We start from the raw sequence: 23,546 nt of genomic DNA, 5'->3' as shown, positions 1-23,546 counted from the left end.
CACTTCAGCTTTTAATTTTTAAATTAAAATGTAGTTTTAAAAAAAATGTCTGCCAACATTATTCCACTGACGTTATGAGGTAATGACTAAAATACACAATTTAATCCATTTTAAATTCAGGCTGTAAGACAACAAAATGTGGATCCGTTGTCTCTGTAGACACTCGGTATACGGCAGTAAAAGTAGCCTGGTTACTCATCTGAAATATTACTTCCTGCTTTTATTACGCTGGAACCAAAATGAGAGTTTCTGATTGGTTGGTTGATTACTGTACCTCCCAGTGCCGTCCAGATTGGAGCGATGTATGAAGTTGAACTTGGCGTCAGCCCAGTACAGTTTCTCCTGGCTGTAGTCCAGCGTGAGACCGTTGGGCCAGTAGATCTCCTTGTCAATGATCATGGCTCTGTTGGTACCGTCCATCCCCGCTCGCTCAATCTTAGGAACCTCGCCCCAGTCCGTCCAGTACATGTACCTGCAGACAGAGAGAGAGGAACATATTGGTAAAGTTACCACCAACTCTAACCCGTAACTCAGTCCGTGTGTCGGTAGTGATTTATAAACAGCTACTACAGCATGTATTAAAGTTGTTCAGGTGTTTTGTCTCATAACTGGTAACGCACAAAGAAACAGGAATCCTAACGTTATAGTGCCCAGGCTGCTCAACCAACCCCAGGCTGCTCAACCAACCCCAGCAGGACCCCAGGCTGCTCAACCAACCCCAGGCTGCTCAACCAACCCCAGCAGGACCCCAGGCTGCTCAACCAACCCCAGCAGAACCCCAGGCTGCTCAACCAACCCCAGCAGGACCCCAGGCTGCTCAACCAACCCCAGGCTGCTCAACCAACCCCAGCAGAACCCCAGGCTGCTCAACCAACCCCAGGCTGCTCAACCAACCCCAGCAGAACCCCAGGCTGCTCAACCAACCCCAGCAGGACCCCAGGCTGCTCAACCAACCCCAGCAGGACCCCAGGCTGCTCAACCAACCCCAGCAGGACCCCAGGCTGCTCAACCAACCCCAGCAGGACCCCAGGCTGCTCAACCAACCCCAGCAGAACCCCAGGCTGCTCAACCAACCCCAGCAGGACCCCAGGCTGCTCAACCAACCCCAGCAGAACCCCAGGCTGCTCAACCAACCCCAGCAGGACCCCAGGCTGCTCAACCAACCCCAGCAGGACCCCAGGCTGCTCAACCAACCCCAGGCTGCTCAACCAACCCCAGCCTGCTCAACCAACCCCAGCCTGCTCAACCAACCCCAGCAGAACCCCAGCAGCTCAACCAACCCCAGCAGGACCCCAGGCTGCTCAACCAACCCCAGGCTGCTCAACCAACCCCAGCAGGACCCCAGCAGCTCAACCAACCCCAGCAGGACCCCAGACTGCTCAACTAACCCCTGCAGAACCACAGGCTGCTCAACCAACCCCAGCCTGCTCAACCAACCGCAGCCTGCTCAACCAACCCCAGCAGGACCCCAGGCTGCTCAACCAACCCCAGCAGAACCCCAGGCTGCTCAACCAACCCCAGCAGAACCCCAGGCTGCTCAACCAACCCCAGCAGGACCCCAGGCTGCTCAACCAACCCCAGCAGAACCCCAGGCTGCTCAACCAACCCCAGCTGGACCCCAGGCTGCTCAACCAACCCCAGCAGGACCCCAGCAGCTCAACCAACCCCAGCAGGACCCCAGGCTGCTCAACCAACCCCAGCAGGATCCCAGCAGCTCAACCAACCCCAGCAGAACCCCATGCTGCTCAACCAACCCCTGCAGAACCACAGGCTGCTCAACCAACCCCAGCCTGCTCAACCAACCGCAGCCTGCTCAACCAACCCCAGCAGGACCCCAGGCTGCTCAACCAACCCCTGCAGAACCACAGGCTGCTCAACCAACCCCAGCCTGCTCAACCAACCCCAGCAGGACCCCAGGCTGAACAACCAACCCCAGTAGGACCCCAGGCTGAACAACCAACCCCAGTAGGACCCCACCAGGCAGAACAACCAACCCCAGTAGGACCCCACCAGGCAGAACAACCAACCCCAGTAGGACCCCACCAGGCAGAACAACCAACCCCAGCAGGACCTCAGGCAGAACAACCAACCCCAGGCAGAACAACCAACCCCAGCAGGACCCCAGGCAGAACAACCAACCCCAGTAGGACCCCAGGCAGCTCAACCAACCCCAGCAGGACCTCAGGCAGAACAACCAACCCCAGGCAGAACAACCAACCCCAGCAGGACCCCAGGCAGAACAACCAACCCCAGTAGGACCCCAGGCAGCTCAACCAACCCCAGCAGGACCTCAGGCAGAACAGAGGACCTCTCTGTGCAGAATAACTCCTCTAGAGGGAGGACTCAGGGTCCCACCAGAACAACTGGAAGTCTCCATAGGTTCACTCCTCTTATGTGGACAGACGGGTCCTTTCATGGATTTATATCCAATAACGTCTATCTGTGTCGGCCTAGAATTATCCAGACCGACACTGTACTGAAGTGGCTGTCTGAGGCATCCATCTAAAAAACACAGACATGTCACGTCTCAAGTGGCCTATACATAGACTACACACGGATTCTACTGTTGCCAGGTAACCAATGAGCACCAACAACACAGGACGACAGAAGCAAGTCAAACATGGTCACAGAAACATCAATGTCAGTTTGGAAATGCTCAACGTGCAAAACCTCTAGACAGGATGTGTTTAGACTACAAACCAACCCGGAGAACATTGGAAATGCTCAACGTGCAAAACCTCTAGACAGGATGTGTTTAGACTACAAACCAACCGGAGAACATTGGAAATGGGTGTTGAGCGTTGGTACATTCAACAGTTAATTCCACCCTCTGACACAGTCAGACCAGAGTGCTCAGATCGCCAGAGCAAATTTACGAAAGCACACAAACGACTAAACTAAGCTATGAATGATGGGAATAACCAAGTCTATCTACGTTGGGTAGTTAGGTGGCAAACGTAAATATACTGGCAAGTTGGATGTATTGGTAACGAACTAACGTTATAGTAGGTAACTAACATACCGCTCTAACGATATGCCATGTGGATCTTTTAATTATTTTTTTAACCTTTATTTAACTCGGCAAGTCAGTTAAGAACTAATTCTTATTTTCAATGACGGCCTAGAAACAGTGGGTTAACTGCCTCGTTCAGGGGCAGAACGACAGATATGTATGTACCTTGTCAGCTCGGGGATATGAACTTGCAACCTTTCAGTTACTCGTCCAACGCTCTAACCACTAGGCTACGCTGCCATCTTAAGGACATCGTAGCTAACAAATTGTCAGCCAACATAACGTGCAATGCAACTTATTTAAAAAAGGCATTACTTTATTACATTGCTCAACATTTATCACGATTAGTTAAAACAAAGACCTTGAATCCTTCAATCGGACTACGGCAGCATATTTATCCTCCATTGTCTTCCAATCTGAAAACGTTGTGAAGCCACACCTGTTTTCTGAAGAATTGCATCATGGGCCCAAACAGCACAGAAAGAGTGTCCACTGCTTGTGTACTTTGTATTTTGGAGGGTGTAGTACGACATCCTGGAACGTTTGGTTTACCAACTATATCCATACGACAACCAATAACAAAACCATATACTCAATTTACCTCATAATTAGTACTGTTAGTACGAGTATTGAACACAGCTCAGGTCTAGGTAGAGTTAGTATGAGTATTGAACACAGCTCAGGTCTAGGTACAGTTCGTATGAGTATTGAACACAGCTCAGGTCTAGGTACGGTTACTATGAGTATTGAACACAGCTCAGGTCTGAGAATTGAACACAGCTCAGGTCTAGGTACGGTTACTATGAGTATTGAACACAGCTCAGGTCTGAGAATTGAACACAGCTCAGGTCTGAGAATTGAACACAGCTCAGGTCTGAGTATTGAACACAGCTCAGGTCTGAGTATTGAACACAGCTCAGGTCTGAGTATTGAACACAGCTCAGGTCTGAGTATTGAACACAGCTCAGGTCTGAGTATTGAACACAGCTCAGGTCTGAGTATTGAACACAACTCAGGTCTGAGTATTGAACACAACTCAGGTCTGGGTACAGTTAGTATGAGTATTGAACACAGCTCAGGTCTGAGAATTGAACACAGCTCAGGACTGAGAATTGAACACAGCTCAGGTCTAGGTATAGTTAGTATGAGTATTGAACACAGCTCAGGTCTAGGTACTCCAGACTATTTCCATAACTACAAAACAGTTGTTACTGACTGTGTGCAAATATGAGTTGTGAATAAATCTGTGTTGATTCTAAAGTCCTGGGGGGTTAATATAGGCGTAGTGTGTAGCCGTAGCAGGCCCTGGCAGCGAGGCCAGGCAGCGAGGCCAGGCTGAATCTGTAGCTCCAGGGCCAGGCAGTGAGGCCAGGCTGAATCTGTAGCTCCAGGGCCAGGCAGCGAGGCCAGGCCGAATCTGTAGCTCCAGGCAGCGAGGCCAGGCTGAATCTGTAGCTCCAGGCAGCGAGGCCAGGCTGAATCTGTAGCTCCAGGCAGCGAGGCCAGGCTGAATCTGTAGCTCCAGGGCCAGGCAGCGAGGCCAGGCTGAATCTGTAGCTCCAGGGCCAGGCAGCGAGGCCAGGCTGAATCTGTAGCTCCAGGGCCAGGCAGCGAGGCCAGGCTGAATCTGTAGCTCCAGGGCCAGGCAGCGAGGCCAGGCCGAATCTGTAGCTCCAGGGCCAGGCAGCGAGGCCAGGCCGAATCTGTAGCTCCAGGCAGCGAGGCCAGGCTGAATCTGTAGCTCCAGGCAGCGACGCCAGGCTGAATCTGTAGCCACACTCCTTCCACAGAGTGGATCAAACAGGCGGCACACATGTGAGCCAGACACCCACCAAGACCCATTAACACACACTATAACAACAAGCGCCTGTTGGAATCCAGCTCAGTCGCTCAGTCTCTTACCCCCCTCATTTTTTACAGGGAAGACGCAGAGCCGAGCCGACACACACAGGGCCAGACCCCCCCCCCCCCCCCCCCAAACACACTGCATGCCAACATGGCTTGGCTGTTACCCTGTGTAAATAGCTGCCAGTAACTTAGAAGATAAAGGACTCCAATACCTCCCTCTGGCAGGCCATGGAGAGAGGAAAGCCGCAAAGAGAGGGGGGGGGCAGAGAGAGGAGGAGGAGGAGGAGGGGGGGTCATTACGTGTAGTCTGGCCCAGGAGTGTGAAGGTGAACGGAAAGGCTCTGGAGCAACGAACCGCCCTTGCTGTCTCGCCTGGCCGGTTCCCCTCTCCACTGGGATTCTCTGCCTCTAACCCTAATACAGGGGCTGAGTCACTGGCTTTTACTAGGGCTCTTTCAAACCGTCCCTAGGAGGGGTGCGTCACTTGAGGTGGTTGAGTCACTGATGTGATCTTCCTGTCTGGGTTGGCGCCCCCCCTTGGGTTGTGCCGTGGCGGAGATCTTTGTGGGCTATACTCGGCCTTGTCTCAGGATGGTAAGTTGGTGGTTGAAGATATCCCTCTAGTGGTGTGGGGGCTGTGCTTTGTCAAAGTGGGTGGGGTTATATCCTTCCTGTTTGGCCCTGTCCGGGGGTATCATCGGATGGGGCCCACAGTGTCTCCTGACTCCTCCTGTCTCAGCCTCCAGTATTTATGCTGCAGTAGTTATGTGTCGGGGGGCTAGGGTCAGTTTGTTATATCTGGAGTACTTATTCTGTCCTATTCGGTGTCCTGTGTGAATTTAAGTGTGCTCTCTCTAATTCTCTCTCTCTCTCTCGGAGGACCTGAGCCCTAGGACCATGCCTCAGGACTACCTGACATGATGACTCCTTGCTGTCCCCAGTCCACCTGACTGTGCTGCTGCTCCAGTTTCAACTGTTCTGCCTTATTATTATTTGACCATGCTGGTCATTTATGAACATTTGAACATCTTGGCCATGTTCTGTTATAATCTCCACCCGGCACAGCCAGAAGAGGACTGGCCGCCCCACATAGCCTGGTTCCTCTCTAGGTTTCTTCCTAGGTTTTGGCCTTTCTAGGGAGTTTTTCCTAGCCACCGTGCTTCTACACCTGCATTGCTTGCTGTTTGGGGTTTTAGGCTGGGTTTCTGTACAGCACTTTGAGATATCAGCTGATGTACGAAGGGCTATATAAATAAATTTGATTTGATTTGACTAGGGGCCATTACCCTCAGCTAACGGACGACTAGGGGCCATTACCCTCAGCTAACGGACGACTAGGGGCCATTACCCTCAGCTAACGGACGACTAGGGGCCATTACCCTCAGCTATAGGGTGACTAGGGGGGGGGGGGGGGGGGTGATGGGCTACACGTGTTACCTGAGGAGAGAGTAGGCTTCAGCTGAGAGGGGGTGAGGGGTGTATGGGAGCTCAGGCCAGCCCACCAGTATGGTCCAGCATCCACAGTATCAGATTCCTCTTGAAGCCTTTGTCTGGCTTCACTCTCGGGTTACCCATAGGTTCACCTGGTCAGCCCAGCACAGTAACACTAGTCCCCTCCAGTCTCCACAGCCTCGCCGTGACCCTCCTGGGAGAATCAAACTGCCCTCAGTCACATCCTGAGGGCTTCCAAAGAGACCTGAGCCCAGTAACTAGCCTAAACTAATAGTTCACATTCATTAGACTACTGCTGCCACCCCCACCTATTTAGGTGAGACTGGATCCCAAACACCCCCCCCCCCCCCACACACACACTTGTTTAGGTGGGACTTTGGGCCATGACACAGTCATAGCCGCCCTCCCACCCCATGTAAAATATTAAATGAATAAGGTTAAGTTTTTGGGGGGGCGGGGCTATGACAGTATATTATAAAATCAGTCTGCCAGTCCTTTTGACAGTCTATATACTACCAATCAGTCTGCCAGTCCTTTTGACAGTCTATTTACTACAAATCAGTGTGCCAGTCTTTTTGCCAGTCTATTTACTACAAATTAGTCTGCCAATCCTTTTCAGTCTATATACTACAAATCAGTCTGCCAGTCCTTTTCAGTCTATTTACTACAAATCAGTCTGCCAGTCTTTTTGCCAGTCTATTTACTACAAATCAGTCTGCCAGTCTTTTTGCCAGTCTATTTACTACAAATCAGTGTGCCAGTCTTTTTGCCAGTCTATTTACTACCAATCAGTCTGCCAGTCTTTTTGCCAGTCTATTTACTACCAATCAGTCTGCCAGTCTTTTTGCCAGTCTATTTACTACCAATCAGTCTGCCAGTCCTTTTGACATTCTATTTACTACACATCAGTCTGCCAGTCCTTTTGACAGTCTATTTACGACCAATCAGTCTGCCAGTCTATTTACTACAAATCAGTCTGCCAGTCCTTTTGACAGTATTTCAATGTGAAGGAGGTTTGAAGTGACTGAAATGCATCAGAAAGGTATTGGGAAGAAGACTCAGGCTCTCATGTTGTCTGATCTTGTGGGTAGAAGACAAGGACATCAGTGATGTTGTTTCCCCCAGTATGATTTACTGCCTGGTCTTATCCACTCTGTTCTAATGAGTCCTGTGTGGCCTTGTAGAGTCTTATCTTTCAGTGGCGGGGTCAGAATATTTTGTAGCTTAAAAACAGATCAAAAGATGGAGCCACACTTGTTGGAAGAAAACAGAAACCAACTGTTTAATAAAACCCTTTAGTTGGGGAAACCCTGGCGTAAAGCAAGGCCAACATCAACGGTCCAAACACAGCCTGGACAACGCCCCAAACACAGCCTGGACAACACCCCAAACACAGCCTGGACAACGCCCCAAACACAGCCTGGGGCACAGCCTGGACAACGCCCCAAACACGGCCCTGGACAACGCCCTAAACACGGCCCCGGACAACGCCCCAAACACGGCCCCGGACAACGTCCCAAACACGGCCCCGGACAACGGCCCAAACACGGCCCCGGACAACGTCCCAAACACGGCCCCGGACAACGTCCCAAACACGGCCCCGGACAACGCCCCAAACACGGCCCCGGACAACGCCCCAAACACGGCCCCGGACAACGCCCCAAACACGGCCCCGGACAACGCCCCAAACACAGCCCCGGACAACGTCCCAAACACGGCCCCGGACAACGTCCCAAACACGGCCCCGGACAACGCCCCAAACACGGCCCCGGACAACGTCCCAAACACGGCCCCGGACAACGTCCCAAACACAGCCTGGACAACACCGTAAATACTGCCTGGACAACACAGGATGGTCCAGATCCTACCAATATAACACCCTAAATACAGGATGGTCCAGATCCTACCAATATAACACCCTAAATACAGGATGGCCCATATCCTACCAATATAACACCGTACTCTGGAAGAATTGGCCCGCCAAGCGCATTGAGTAGTAGTTGAAGTCGGAAGTTTACATACATTTAAACTCAGTTTCAGAATTCCTGACATTTAAATCTTAACAAAAATTCCCTGTCTTAGGTCAGTTAGGATCACCACTTTTATTTTAAGAATGTGAAATGTCATAATAATAGTAGAGAGAAGGAGTTATTTCAGCTTTTATTTCTTTCATCACATTCCCAGTGGGTCAGAAGTTTACATATACTAATTGAGTGTTTAGTAGCATTGCCTTTAAATTGTTTAACTTGGGTCAAACGTTTTGTGTAGCCTTCCACAATTAAGTTGGGTGAATTTTGGCCCCATTCCTCCTGACAGAGCTGGTGTAACTGAGTCAGTTTTGTAGGCCTCTTTGCTTGCATACGCTTTTTCAGATCTGCCCACAAATTTTCTATGGGATTGAGGTCAGGGCTTTGTGATGGCCACTCCAATACCTTGACTTTGTTGTCCTTAAGCCATTTTTCCACAACTTTGGACGTATGCTTGGGGTCATTGTCCATTTGGAAGACCCATTTAAGACCAAGCTTTAACTTCCTGACTGATGTCTTGAGATGTTGCTTCAATATATACACATAATTTTCTTGCCTCACGATGACATCTATTTTGTGAAGTGCACCAGTCCCTCCTGCAGCAAAGCACCCCCACAGCATGATGCTGCCACCCCCATGCTTCACAGTTGGGATGGTGTTCTTCGGCTTGCAAGCCTCCCTTTTTCCTCCAAAGCATAACGATGGTCATTATGGCCAAACAGTTCTATTCTTGTTTCATCAGACCAGAGGACATTTCTCCAAAAAGTACGATCTTTGTCCGGATATCCGCAGTGGCTTCTTCCTTGCGGAGCGGCTTTTCAGGTTATGTCGATATAGGACTCCTTTTACTGTGGATATAGATATTTTTGTACCTGTTTCCTCCAGCATCTTCACAAGGTCTTTTGCTGTTGTTCTGGGATTGATTTGCACATTTCGCACCAAAGTACGTTCATCTCTAGGAGACAGAATGCGTTCCTGAGCGGTATGACGGCTGCGTGGTCCCATGGTGTTTATACTTGCATACTATTGTTTGTACAGATGAACGTGGTACCTTCAGGCGTTTGGAAATTGCTCCCAAGGATGAACCAGACTTGTGGAGGTCTACAATTTTTTAGGCTGATTTCTTTAGATTTTCCCATGATGTCAAGCAAAGAGGCACTGGGTTTGAAGGTAGGCCTTGAAATACATCCACAGGTACACCTCCAACTGACTCAAATGATGTCAATTAGCCTATCAGAAGCTTCTAAAGCCATGACATCATTTTCTGGAATTTTCCAAGCTGTTTAAAGGCATAGTCAACTAGCTGTGGGTCCTGGTCGTTCTACTGTATCAGCCCCCAAGTCACCATTAACACAGCATCTAGCTGTGAGTCCTGGTCGTTCTACTGTATCAGCCCTCACATCACCATTAACACAGCATCTAGCTGTGGGTCCTGGTCGTTCTACTGTATCAGCCCTCACATCACCATTAACACAGCATCTAGCTGTGGGTCCTGGTCGTTCTACTGTATCAGCCCCCACGTCACCATTAACACTGCATCTAGATGTGGGTCCTGGTAGAGGTTGTTCTACTGTATCAGCCCTCACGTCACCATTAACACAGCATCTAGCTGTGGGTCCTGGTCGTTCTACTGTATCAGCCCCCACGTCACCATTAACACAGCATCTAGCTGTGGGTCCTGGTCGTTCTACTGTATCAGCCCCCACGTCACCATTAACACAGCATCTAGCTGTGGGTCCTGGTCGTTCTACTGTCTCAGCCCTCACGTCACCATTAACACAGCATCTAGCTGTGGGTCCTGGTCGTTCTACTGTATCAGCCCTCACGTCACCATTAACACAGCATCTAGCTGTGGGTCCTGGTCGTTCTACTGTATCAGCCCTCACGTCACCATTAACACAGCATCTAGCTGTGGGTCCTGGTCGTTCTACTGTATCAGCCCTCACGTCACCATTAACACAGCATCTAGCTGTGGGTCCTGGTCGTTCTACTGTATCAGCCCCCACGTCACCATTAACACAGCATCTAGCTGTGGGTCCTGGTCGTTCTACTGTATCAGCCCCCAAGTCACCATTAACACAGCATCTAGCTGTGGGTCCTGGTTGTTCTACTGTATCAGCCCCCACGTCACCATTAACACAGCATCTAGCTGTGGGTCCTGGTCGTTCTACTGTATCAGCCCTCACATCACCATTAACACAGCATCTAGCTGTGGGTCCTGGTCGTTCTACTGTATCAGCCCCCACGTCACCATTAACACTGCATCTAGATGTGGGTCCTGGTAGAGGTTGTTCTACTGTATCAGCCCTCACGTCACCATTAACACAGCATCTAGCTGTGGGTCCTGGTCGTTCTACTGTATCAGCCCCCACGTCACCATTAACACAGCATCTAGCTGTGGGTCCTGGTCGTTCTACTGTATCAGCCCCCACGTCACCATTAACACAGCATCTAGCTGTGGGTCCTGGTCGTTCTACTGTCTCAGCCCTCACGTCACCATTAACACAGCATCTAGCTGTGGGTCCTGGTCGTTCTACCGTATCAGACCTCACGTCACCATTAACACAGCATCTAGCTGTGGGTCCTGGTCGTTCTACTGTATCAGCCCTCACGTCACCATTAACACAGCATCTAGCTGTGGGTCCTGGTCGTTCTACTGTATCAGCCCTCACGTCACCATTAACACAGCATCTAGCTGTGGGTCCTGGTCGTTCTACTGTATCAGCCCTCACGTCACCATTAACACAGCATCTAGCTGTGGGTCCTGGTCGTTCTACTGTATCAGCCCCCACGTCACCATTAACACAGCATCTAGCTGTGGGTCCTGGTCGTTCTACTGTATCAGCCCCCAAGTCACCATTAACACAGCATCTAGCTGTGGGTCCTGGTCGTTCTACTGTATCAGCCCCCACGTCACCATTAACACAGCATCTAGCTGTGGGTCCTGGTAGAGGTCGTTCTACTGTATCAGTGGGGTCAGTAAAGAGGCATCACGGTTCTCCCCAAAGAATGTAAGAGTCTCTGAGTCCAAAGGGGGACACAGCACCACCTTGTAAAATAAAATCCTGCAGACAGACACACTCTCTCACACAGGTCCCTGAACCTCCAACCTGTACTGTCCCCTAACGTTCCAGTATCCTCCAACCTGCACTGTCCCCTAACGTTCCAGTATTCTCCAACCTGTACTGTCCCCTAACGTTCTAGTCTCCTCCAGCCTGTACAGTCCCCTAACGTTCTAGTATCCTCCAGCCTGTACTGTCCCCTAAAGTTCCAGTATCCTCCAGCCTGTACTGTCCCCTAACGTTCCAGTATCCTCCAACCTGTACTGTCCCCTTACGTTCTAGTATCCTCCAGCCTGTCCCGTACCCTAACGTTCTAGTATCCTCCAGCCTGTCCCGTACCCTAACGTTCTAGTATCCTCCAGCCTGTCCCCTAACGTTCTAGTATCCTCCAGCCTGTACTGTCCCCTAACGTTCTAGTACCCTCCAGCCTGTACTGTCCCCTAATGTTCTAGTATCCTCCAGCCTGCACTGTCCCCTAACGTTCTAGTATCCTCCAGCCTGCACTGTCCCCTAATGTTCTAGTATCCTCCAGCCTGCACTGTCCCCTAACGTTCTAGTATCCTCCAGCCTGTACTGTCCCCTAACGTTCTAGTATCCTCCAGCCTGTCCACTAACATTCTAGTATCCTCCAGCCTGTCCCCTAATGTTCTAGTATCCTCCAGCCTGTACTGTCCCCTAACGTTCTAGTATCCTCCAGCCTGTACTGTCCCCTAAAGTTCCAGTATCCTCCAGCCTGTACTGTCCCCTAACGTTCCAGTATCCTCCAACCTGTACTGTCCCCTAACGTTCTAGTATCCTCCAGCCTTTCCCCTAACGTTCTAGTATCCTCCAGCCTTTACTGTCCCCTTACGTTCTAGTATCCTCCAGCCTGTCCCGTACCCTAACGTTCTAGTATCCTCCAGCCTGTCCCGTACCCTAACGTTCTAGTATCCTCCAGCCTGTCCCCTAACGTTCTAGTATCCTCCAGCCTGTACTGTCCCCTAACGTTCTAGTACCCTCCAGCCTGTACTGTCCCCTAATGTTCTAGTATCCTCCAGCCTGCACTGTCCCCTAACGTTCTAGTATCCTCCAGCCTGCACTGTCCCCTAATGTTCTAGTATCCTCCAGCCTGCACTGTCCCCTAACGTTCTAGTATCCTCCAGCCTGTACTGTCCCCTAACGTTCTAGTATCCTCCAGCCTGTCCACTAACATTCTAGTATCCTCCAGCCTGTCCCCTAATGTTCTAGTATCCTCCAGCCTGTACTGTCCCCTAACGTTCTAGTATCCTCCAGCCTGTACTGTCCCCTAAAGTTCCAGTATCCTCCAGCCTGTACTGTCCCCTAACGTTCCAGTATCCTCCAACCTGTACTGTCCCCTAACGTTCTAGTATCCTCCAGCCTTTCCCCTAACGTTCTAGTATCCTCCAGCCTTTACTGTCCCCTTACGTTCTAGTATCCTCCAGCCTGTCCCGTACCCTAACGTTCTAGTATCCTCCAGCCTGTCCCGTACCCTAACGTTCTAGTATCCTCCAGCCTGTCCCCTAACGTTCTAGTATCCTCCAGCCTGTACTGTCCCCTAACGTTCTAGTACCCTCCAGCCTGTACTGTCCCCTAATGTTCTAGTATCCTCCAGCCTGCACTGTCCCCTAACGTTCTAGTATCCTCCAGCCTGCACTGTCCCCTAATGTTCTAGTATCCTCCAGCCTGCACTGTCCCCTAACGTTCTAGTATCCTCCAGCCTGTACTGTCCCCTAACGTTCTGGTATCCTCCAGCCTGTACTGTCCCCTAACGTTCTAGTATCCTCCAGCCTGTCCCCTAACGTTCTAGTATCCTCCAGCCTGTACTGTCCCCTAACGTTCTAGTATCCTCCAGCCTGCACTGTCCCCTAACGTTCCAGTATCCTCCAGCCTGCACTGTCCCCTAACGTTCTAGTATCCTCCAGCCTGTCCTGTCCCCTAACGTTCTAGTATCCTCCAGCCTGTCCCCTAACGTTCTAGTATCCTCCAGCCTGTCCCCTAACGTTCTAGTATCCTCCAGCCTGTCCCCTAACGTTCTAGTATCCTCCAGCCTGTCCCCTAACGTTCTAGCATCCTCCAGCCTGTCCCCTAACGTTCTAGTATCCTCCAGCCTGTACTGTCCCCTAACGTTCCAGTATCCTCCAGCCTGTACTGTCCCCTAACGTTCCAGTATCCTCCAGCCTGTACTGTCCCCTAACGTTCCAGTATCCTCCAGCCTGCACTGTCCCCTAACGTTCTAGTATCCTCCAGCCTGCACTGTCCCCTAACATTCTAGTATCCTCCAGCCTGCACTGTCCCCTAACGTTCCAGTATCCTCCAGCCTGCACTGTCCCCTAACGTTATAGTATCCTCCAGCCTGTACTGTCCCCTAACGTTCTAGTATCCTCCAGCCTGCCCTGTCCCCTAACGTTCTAGTATCCTCCAGCCTGTCCCCTAACGTTCTAGTATCCTCCAGCCGGTCCCCTAACGTTCTAGTATCCTCCAGCCTGTCCCCTAACGTTCTAGTATCCTCCAGCCTGTACTGTCCCCTAACGTTCCAGTATCCTCCAGCCTGTACTGTCCCCTAACGTTCCAGTATCCTCCAGCCTGCACTGTCCCCTAACGTCCCAGTATCCTCCAGCCTGCACTGTCCCCTAACGTCCCAGTATCCTCCAGCCTGCACTGTCCCCTAACGTTCTAGTATCCTCCAGCCTGCACTGTCCCCTAACAATCTAGTATCCTCCAGCCTGTCCTCTAACGTTCCAGTATCCTCCAGCCTGTACTGTCCCCTAACGTTCTAGTATCCTCCAGCCTGTACTGTCCCCTAACATTCTAGTATCCTCCAGCCTGCACTGTCCCCTAACGTTCTAGTATCCTCCAGCCTGCACTGTCCCCTAACGTTCCAGTATCCTCCAGCCTGTACTGTCCCCTAACGTTCCAGTATCCTCCAGCCTGTACTGTCCCCTAACGTTCTAGTATCCTCCAGCCTGCACTGTCCCCTAACGTTCCAGTATCCTCCAGCCTGCACTGTCCCCTAACGTTCCAGTATCCTCCAGCCTGCACTGTCCCCTAACGTTCCAGTATCCTCCAGCCTGCACTGTCCCCTAACGTTCTAGTATCCTCCAGTCTGCACTATCCCCTAACGTTCTAGTATCCTCCAGCCTGTCCACTAACATTCTAGTATCCTCCAGCCTGCACTGTCCCCTAACGTTCTAGTATCCTCCAGCCTGCACTGTCCCCTAACGTTCTAGTATCCTCTAGCCTGTCCACTAACATTCTAGTATCCTCCAGCCTGTCCCCTAACGTTCTAGTATCCTCCAGCCTGTATTGTCCCCTAACGTTCCAATATCCTCCAGCCTGTACTGTCCCCTAACGTTCTAGTATCCTCCAGGATGTACTGTCCCCTAACGTTCTGGTATCCTCCAGCCTGTACTGTCCCCTAACGTTCTAGTATCCTCCAGCCTGTTCCCTAACATTCTAGTATCCTCCAGCCTGTCCCCTAACGTTCTAGTATCCTCCAGCCTGTCCCCTAACGTTCTAGTATCCTCCAGATGGACGGATACGAGGGAGAAGCTCTTGGTTTTAGGAACCTTGGTCCCCCCTCCCCCCATTCAAAGCCAGGTCCAGGTAGTTCTACTGAGCACTACTTTACTACAGGTTGTCAGGTACTCACCCTCTTCCCGGGTCCAGAGAGATGGCTCGGGGCTGGTCCAGGTCCTGCCAGAAGAGAACTCTCCGTAACGATCCATCCAGCTCGGCCACCTCTATCCGATTGGTCTCGGAGTCCGTCCAGTACAGCTTCCTGCCTAACCAGTCACAGGCCAGGCCGTCCGGGGACGCCAGCCCCGATACAACCACCGTCTGGGCGGCCGCCGCCGAGCCGGGCCCTGATTGGTTGAAGGTGGTGCGTTTGATTGCCTCCTCGCTGACGTCACTCCAGTAGACCAATCCCTGAGCGTATACGTAGTCCACAGCGGCGGCGTCCTCCAGACCGCCCACCACCACCGTGGCGTTGGCCCTGCCGTGAGCCGCATCCACCAGCCGCAGGTCCCGTCGGTTAGCATAGAGCAGGAGGGGTACACCTGGTGGGGGAGGGGGTAAGGTCAGACAGAGATACTATACAGTACGTAGAGCAGGAGGGGTCCACCTGGTGGGGGAGGGGGTAGGGTCAGACAGAAATACTATACAGTACGTAGAGCAGGAGGGGTCCACCTGGTGGGGGAGGGGGTAGGGTCAGACAGAAATACTATACGTAGAGCAGGAGGGGTACACCTGGTGGGGGAGGGGGTAGGGTCAGACAGAAATACTATACAGTCCTACAACACCCCTACAGTACTACAACACCCCTACAACACCCCTACAACCCCCATACAGTCCTACAACACCCCTACTACAATACCCCTACAGTAACCCCCCCCCGGGGGCCAGACGGCCAAGTCAGCCGGGGGCCAGACGGCCAAGTCAGCCGGGGGCCAGACGGCCGGGGGCCAGGAGAGTCAGATTCAACAACCACTGTCTGTTTCAACATCAACCAACCGAGGAGAAACGTTTAACTTCATTTGGTTAAGAGCTATTCCTCTCTGTAGGGACCCACGGGCGCTACAGGGACCCACGGGCGCTACAGGGACCCCCGGGCGCTACAGGGACCCCCGGGCGCTACAGGGACCCCCGGGCGCTACAGGGGACCCCCGGCCGCTACAGGGGACCCCCGGGCGCTACAGGGGACCCCCGGGCGCTACAGGGGACCCCCGGGCGCTACAGGGATCCACGGGCGCTACAGGGGACCCCCGGCCGCTACAGGGACCCCCGGCCGCTACAGGGACCCCCGGCCTCTACAGGGACCCCCGGCCTCTACAGGGACCCCCGGCCTCTACAGGGACCCACGGGCTCTACAGGGACCCACGGGCTCTACAGGGACCCCCGGCCTCTACAGGGATATAACACTACAAACAGATTGAACAATTTGCTAGAGGCAGCTTGGACTTCAGACTGAAACGTCTCTGAACAAGCTCCAAACTTTAGTTATCCTCCATGTTGTCTTGAGACCAGTGCTTTTCTGATCCAAACACGCCAGTCCTCTCCGATCCAAAAACACCCGTGGTTTCTGATCCAAACACGCCAGTCCTCTCCGATCCAAAAACACCCGTGGTTTCTGATCCAAACACGCCAGTCCTCTCCGATCCAAAAACACCCGTGGTTTCTGATCCAAACACGCCAGTCCTCTCCGATCCAAAAACACCCGTGGTTTCTGATCCAAACACGCCAGTCCTCTCCGATCCAAAAACACCCGTGGTTTCTGAGAACAGTTGAATGGAAGTTGAACCACTTTTCCTTTCATCCACGTCATCCAATATGGCTGCCAGATGGCGAGAGGGTCCAGCCTACTGTAGCCAGTATTACTGCTCAATACTACTCAGACGTGACTACCACTATCAAAATCACATAGAGAATAGGGGGTCATTTGGGATGCATGCAGCCTATGGGCCCAAGGTAGTGGACTATTATAGGGAATAGGGTCATTTGGGATGCATCCTATGGGCCCGGTTCCAAGGTAGTGGACTATTATAGGGAATAGGGTCATTTGGGATGCAGCCTATGGGTCCAAGGTAGTGGACTATTATAGGGAATAGGGTCATTTGGGATGCAGCCTATGGGTCCAAGGTAGTGGACTATTATAGGGAATAGGGTCATTTGGGATGCAGCCTATGGGCCCGGTTCCAAGGTAGTGGACTATTATAGGGAATAGGGTCATTTGGGATGCATGCAGCCTATGGGCCCGGGTCCAAGGTAGTGGACTATTATAGGGAATAGGGTCATTTGGGATGCAACTTATGGGTCCAAGGTAGTGGACTATTATAGGGAATAGGGGGCCATTTGGGAACCACTGAATTCAATACCACCCAGACTAGACTGAAAACATTCTCATCATAGTATCTGAAGACTAGTTTCAGAGTACACGGTGATAAACCCATTTCCCAATGATAGTCTAGCTATGCCAACTGAATAGGAAGTGCACTAACGTCACTGAACGGCAGTAGCAAACTGAATAGGAAGTGCACTAACGTCACTGAAAGGCAGTAGCAAACTGAATAGGAAGTGCACTAACGTCACTGAACGGCAGTAGCAAACTGAATCGTCTTCACACCGGTGTGGTAGTTAGACCCGATCTGATTCTACCAAAGCCTTGAATAAACTAACGTCTACATTTCCATCTCGTAGGTGATTTTAAACCTTTTAAATCAAAAAGCAGGGAAAGGCAAAGATATGATGGGTGTGACTGCTGGGAGAGATACTTCCCCTCCATAGTTCAACACAGTGACCTCACCTGCCTTACCCTACTAGAAAGAGACCTTAGGTTTATGTGAGAATGAGACGCAGTCCAGATTGAATGAGGTGTATGTGAGAATGAAACCTAGTCCAGATTAAATGAGGTGTATGTGAGAATGAAAGCTAGTCCAGATTGAATGAGGTGTACGTGAGAATGAAACCTAGTCCAGATTGAATGAGGTGTATGTGAGAATGAAACCTAGTCCAGATTGAATGAGGTGTATGTGAGAATGAAACCTAGTCCAGATTGAATGAGGTGTATGTGAGAATGAAACCTAGTCCAGATTGAATGAGGTGTATGTGAGAATGAAACCTAGTCCAGATTGAATGAGGTGTATGTGAGAATGAAACCTAGTCCAGATTGAATGAGGTGTATGTGAGAATGAAACCTAGTCCAGATTGAATGAGGTGTATGTGAGAATGAAACCTAGTCCAGATTGAATGAGGTGTATGTGAGAATGAAACCTAGTCCAGATTAAACTGCCGTTGCAGATTGTGTGAACAAGGAATCCATGATTATTTGAACAGATGTTTACACAGCCACCAAGCAGTGAAAAACTAATATTTAAGGGCAAACAGGCCTTGACGTATTGGTGTATAGCTGGTTAGAGAACTACAATCCACATTAGCCTAATTACTCACAACACTCTGTAGAATGTTGTCCAAAAGGTTATGAACGCCACGCCAAATGAACGTCCCCTGTTCTAACGTGGTCCAGGCAGCATCCAGTCTTATGTTATAACTAGTTAGCTACTTTTATATCATTCACTTGCAATTAGTTGTTAGTTACCATTTAACAAATGAACGTATGCAACAAATTAGTCTGGTCTGTGGAGGCACCTTTCAATGGGACATATGCAGTCGACATTATTGTTAGCCAGTGTAGCTAGCAGACTTAGCCAGGTATCAGGGTCTCTCTCTGGATGGCTAAGATAGTTCAACTAAATCACAACAGTAACTGTAGAAAATACCTGCCGTGGCTTAAACAGGTGTGGAAATACTACAAACAACTAATAAAAATCTATATAATTAACTTAACTAAAATGTTACAAACCAACAAAACAGTGGGAAAAAGACTAGTTGGTTACAGGAGATACAGGTAGCTGTGGGGAAAACACTGTTGTAGTTAGCTAGTTACAGGAGATACAGGTAGCTGTGGGGAAAGCACTGTTGTAGTTAGCTAGTTACAGGAGATACAGGTAGCTGTGGGGAAAACACTGTTGTAGTTAGCTAGTTACAGGAGATACAGGTAGCTGTGGGGAAAACACTGTTGTAGTTAGCTAGTTACAGGAGATACAGGTAGCTGTGGGGAAAACACTGTTGTAGTTAGCTAGTTACAGGAGATACAGGTAACTGTGGGGAAAACACTGTTGTAGTTAGCTAGTTACAGGAGATACAGGTAGCTGTGGGGAAAACACTGTTGTAGTTAGCTAGTTACAGGAGATACAGGTAGCTGTGGGGAAAACACTGTGTTGTAGTTAGCTAGTTACAGGAGATACAGGTAACTGTGGGGAAAACACTGTTGTAGTTAGCTAGTTACAGGAGATACAGGGAGCTGTGGGGAAAACACTGTTGTAGTTAGCTAGTTACAGGAGATACAGGTAGCTGTGGGGAAAACACTGTTGTAGTTAGCTAGTTACAGGAGATACAGGTAGCTGTGGGGAAAACACTGTTGTAGTTAGCTAGTTACAGGAGATACAGGTAGCTGTGGGGAAAACACTGTTGTAGTTAGCTAGTTACAGGAGATACAGGGAGCTGTGGGGAAAACACTGTTGTAGTTAGCTAGTTACAGGAGATACAGGTAGCTGTGGGGAAAACACTGTTGTAGTTAGCTAGTTACAGGAGATACAGGTAGCTGTGGGGAAAACACTGTTGTAGTTAGCTAGTTACAGGAGATACAGGTAACTGTGGGGAAAACACTGTGTTGTAGTTAGCCATCCTGCTAACGTTAGCTAGTTACTCCTTGATGATGAGTAAATCACATCCCCTTCACTGGGCCCCACTAATGAGCAAACGAGGCCATTGTAAAGAAAGAGCCCCAAATCTGGACACTAGGATCCCCACCTCTGGAAACCATACACCCCCAACACCACACAAACTTTCCACGAAAGGAAAAATAAATAAAACAAGCAAAAAGATCAAAACTCACCTCTTATTAGCAAAGAAAAACTACACAACAACACAGTCCGTAGCACGGCGCCCATCTTTCTGCCTTGTTCTCACCCCGGCCGCTCCTGTTCAGCGCCTGGTCCGCATCGCTGTGTTTCTATTCCTCCGACGGAACTGTTATAGTGGAACAATATTCGGGGTTCTGTTCCTGGCTACAATGTAACTGTGATTATTCTCAGTTCCATTCTACTACGTCGGGGGGGTTGTTTCTGGCTACAATGTAACTGTGATTCTTCTCAGCTCCATTCTACTACGTCGGAGGTTCCAGGCTCGGTGGCGCTGCGATTCATTCTCCTGCCTGAGCGCAACGTCTCCTTCCGCCCCGGGAGCAGAACATGCCAACCCTCCCCCTCCTGTACCTTCTCTCCTTCCCCTCCGTCTCTTTCTCTGCTGCCTATTGTTGGACTTGATTACATGCAGCCTATCTCGTCCAGCGGATTTCAACACATTCAAAATCGCTACGGTGGCTGATAAAATCACGCAACCGATAGGTCAAGACACTTGTTCCCGGTCGAATACATTAAACCTGGTCTAATACAACAATTGTTTGAGTGTGAAAGATACACATTCCGAAGGGACTATTTTCTGCCGGAGCACTGGGTGCTTCGGTTTAGAATAACATACCCCTATGACCCTGCCTCGGCTGCTGGCCGGATCTCCTTTCACTCCTCAGAACAGAGGAAGGAGAAGAGAGGGGGGAATGGTATTATCATGCATTATATACTGAACCAAAATAGAAAACACAACATGTAAGTGTTGGTCCCATGTTTCAGAAGCTGAAATAAAAGATCCACAGACATTTTTCCATAGAGAATTAAAATGCTTATTTCTCTAAATTTTTGGGCTCAAATACATCGCTGTTAGTGAGCATTTCTCCTTTGCCAAGATAATCCATCCACCTGACAGGTGAGGCATATCAAGAAGCTGTTTAAACAGCGTGATCATTACTCAGGCGCACCTTGTCCTGGGGAAAATAAAAAGCCACTAAAATGTAAAGTTTTGTCACACAACACAATGGCCACAGATGTCTCAAGTTTTGAGGGGAGTGTGCAATTGGCATGCTGACTGCAGGAATGTCCACCAGAGATGTTGCAAGAGAATCGAATGTTCATTTCTCTGCCATAAGCTGCCTCCATTGTCATTTTAGAGAATTTGCCAGCCCAGGACCTCCACATCCGGCTTGTTCACCTGCGAGATCACCTGAGACCAGCCACCCGGACAGCTGATGAACCTGTAGGTTGGCACAAATGAAGAATTTCTTCACAAACGGTCAGAAACCGTCTCAGGGAAGCTCATCTGCGTGCTCGTCATCCTCACCAGGGTCTTGACTGAAGAAGCGTGCTCTTCACAGATTAATCCCGGTTTCGACTGTGGGCGAGCCGTTTGCTGACGTCACGAGATCCTGAGGCCCTTTGTCGTGCCATTAATCTGCCTCCATCACCTCATGTTTCAGCATGATAATGAACGGCCCCATGTCGCTAGGATCTGTACACAATTACTGGAAGCTGAAAATCTCCCAGTTCTTCCATGGCCTGCAGACTCACCAGACATGTCACCCCATTGAGCATGTTTGGGATGCTCCGGATAAACATGTACCACAGCGTGTTCCAGTTCCTGCCCAATATCCAGCAACTTAGCGCAGCCATTGAAGAAGAGTGGGACAACATTCCACAATCAACAGCCTGATCAACTCTATGTGAAGGAGATGTGTCGCCCTGCATTAGGGAAATTGTGGTCACATCAGATACTGACTGGTTTTCTGATGAAGGAGAGTTGAAGGAGATGTGTCGCGCTGCATTGGGGAAATGGTGGTCACACCAGATACTGACTGGTTTTCTGATGAAGGAGAGTTGAAGGAGATGTGTCGCGCTGCATTGGGGAAATGGTGGTCACACCAGATACTGACTGGTTTTCTGATGAAGGAGAGTTGAAGGAGATGTGTCGCGCTGCATTGGGGAAATGGTGGTCACACCAGATACTGATTTCAATCGACTGATTTCCTTCAATGAACTGTAACTCAGTCAAATGTTTTGAAATCGTTGCATGTTGTTTATATTTGTTTTCCTTATTAGGTCTGCAGGGCAATCCTGGATTTGCCTGGGTCTTGTTGCCACAAGACTAAATGTAATTAACTGTTAACTTTGTAAAATCTGACTAAAAGATGTCATTATTGTTAGATAGGTTATGATTGGTTATGGGCATGGATGGGTCCCTGAAGATGACTCTCTTTTGGGACTGGTAGAGGCACTATCTCCTTCAGCAGAGGCAGGCATTCATATAAAAACACATTCTATATCACATTCATAAATTCTTCTCATTATTACGGCCAATTCAAGAGGGAACCTTCTCTGCTCAACATCTGAGTTGAAATATTAAGAAAAAGATTTCTGGATAATCATCATCTTGTGTGGAACAGACCATCCAGTCCAATAGAGCTACAGGCCAACTAAAGGACGATCCAGTCCAATAGAGCTACAGGCCAACTAAAGGACGATCCAGTCCAATAGAGCTACAGGCCAACTAAAGGACGATCCAGTCCAATAGAGCTACAGGCCAACTAAAGGACGATCCAGTCCAATAGAGCTACAGGCCAACTAAAGGACGATCCAGTCCAATAGAGCTACAGGCCAACTAAAGGACGATCCAGTCCAATAGAGCTACAGGCCAACTAAAGGACGATCCAGTCCAATAGAGCTACAGGCCAACTAAAGGACGATCCAGTCTAATAGAGTTATAGGCCAACTAAAGGACGATCCAGTCCAATAGAGTTATAGGCCAACTAATGGACGATCCAGTCCAATAGAGCTACAGGCCAACTAAAGGACGATCCAGTCCAATAGAGCTACAGGCCAACTAAAGGACGATCCAGTCCAATAGAGTTATAGGCCAACTAAAGGACGATCCAGTCCAATAGAGTTATAGGCCAACTAATGGACGATCCAGTCCAATAGTGTTATAGGCTGCAAGGCTACAAGTAGGCTTCACCAACTAGGTGAAAAATCTGCCGATGTGCCCTTGAGTAATGTATTTGACCCTAATTGCCCCTTTTAAGTTGCTCCGGATAAGAGCGTCTGCTAAATGACTAAAATGGAAAAGTAGAAATGTAGCAAACGGGACAGGATCATAATTGTGCCGTGTGTGTGTGTGTGTGTGTGTGTGTGTGTGTGTGTGTGTGTGTGTGTGTGTGTGTGTGTGTGTGAGACAGAGAGAGAATACTTTTCATCGTTTCTAGAACTGTCAAGACTTCCGAAGTGGGCTCCTCTCCTTGTTCGTTCGAAGTCACCGTCTTTCTAGCCATCGCTGCTCCATTTCTCATCTTTCCATTTGTTTTGTCTTGTTCCCTACAAACCTGGTTTTCATTCCCCAACCACACTGCATGTATTTAGTCCTCTGTTCCCCTCCATGTCTTTGTGTGAAGTTGTTTTTATGTTATGTGGGTATTGTTACGCGCCAGACTTGTTGTCTGTTGTTCCGTGTTTGGGCACATTTATGTACTTTTGTTCTTTCGTTGGCCCGGAATAAAAAAGTGTGCCTGTTCACTACACTCTGCTCTCCTGCCCCGGACTTCTCCTCCAGTACAAACCCTGAATAACAAGAACGAACAACAACTGTTATATTTTGACTGCAAAGCTTCGTGCGCTTCTTTATTTCCAAACCACTTCACCGTGAGAT

The 23,546-nt window shown here is 49.8% G+C and overlaps 1 protein-coding gene across 1 annotated transcript in view; it reads right to left on the bottom strand.

The window, feature by feature from the left end:
- Positions 1–20,474, bottom strand: part of lrp6 (low density lipoprotein receptor-related protein 6) — a 92,433-nt gene extending 71,959 nt beyond the window's left edge. Inside the window, exons 1-3 of the mRNA XM_090201441.1 lie at positions 19,855–20,474; positions 15,052–15,460; positions 275–472 (exon numbers count right to left, since the gene is read on the bottom strand). Of these exons, the coding sequence (XP_090057567.1) occupies positions 275–472; positions 15,052–15,460; positions 19,855–19,909 (662 nt within the window). The 5' untranslated portion in view covers positions 19,910–20,474. The remainder of the gene's footprint in view (positions 1–274; positions 473–15,051; positions 15,461–19,854) is intronic.
- Positions 20,475–23,546: the final 3,072 nt, after the last annotated feature.

This window comes from Oncorhynchus mykiss, chromosome 15 (genome assembly GCF_057628025.1).
Source record: "Oncorhynchus mykiss isolate SJ-2025 chromosome 15, ASM5762802v1, whole genome shotgun sequence".
Lineage (NCBI taxonomy): Eukaryota > Metazoa > Chordata > Actinopteri > Salmoniformes > Salmonidae > Oncorhynchus > Oncorhynchus mykiss.
This window is presented reverse-complemented; position numbering and strand designations above follow the sequence as displayed.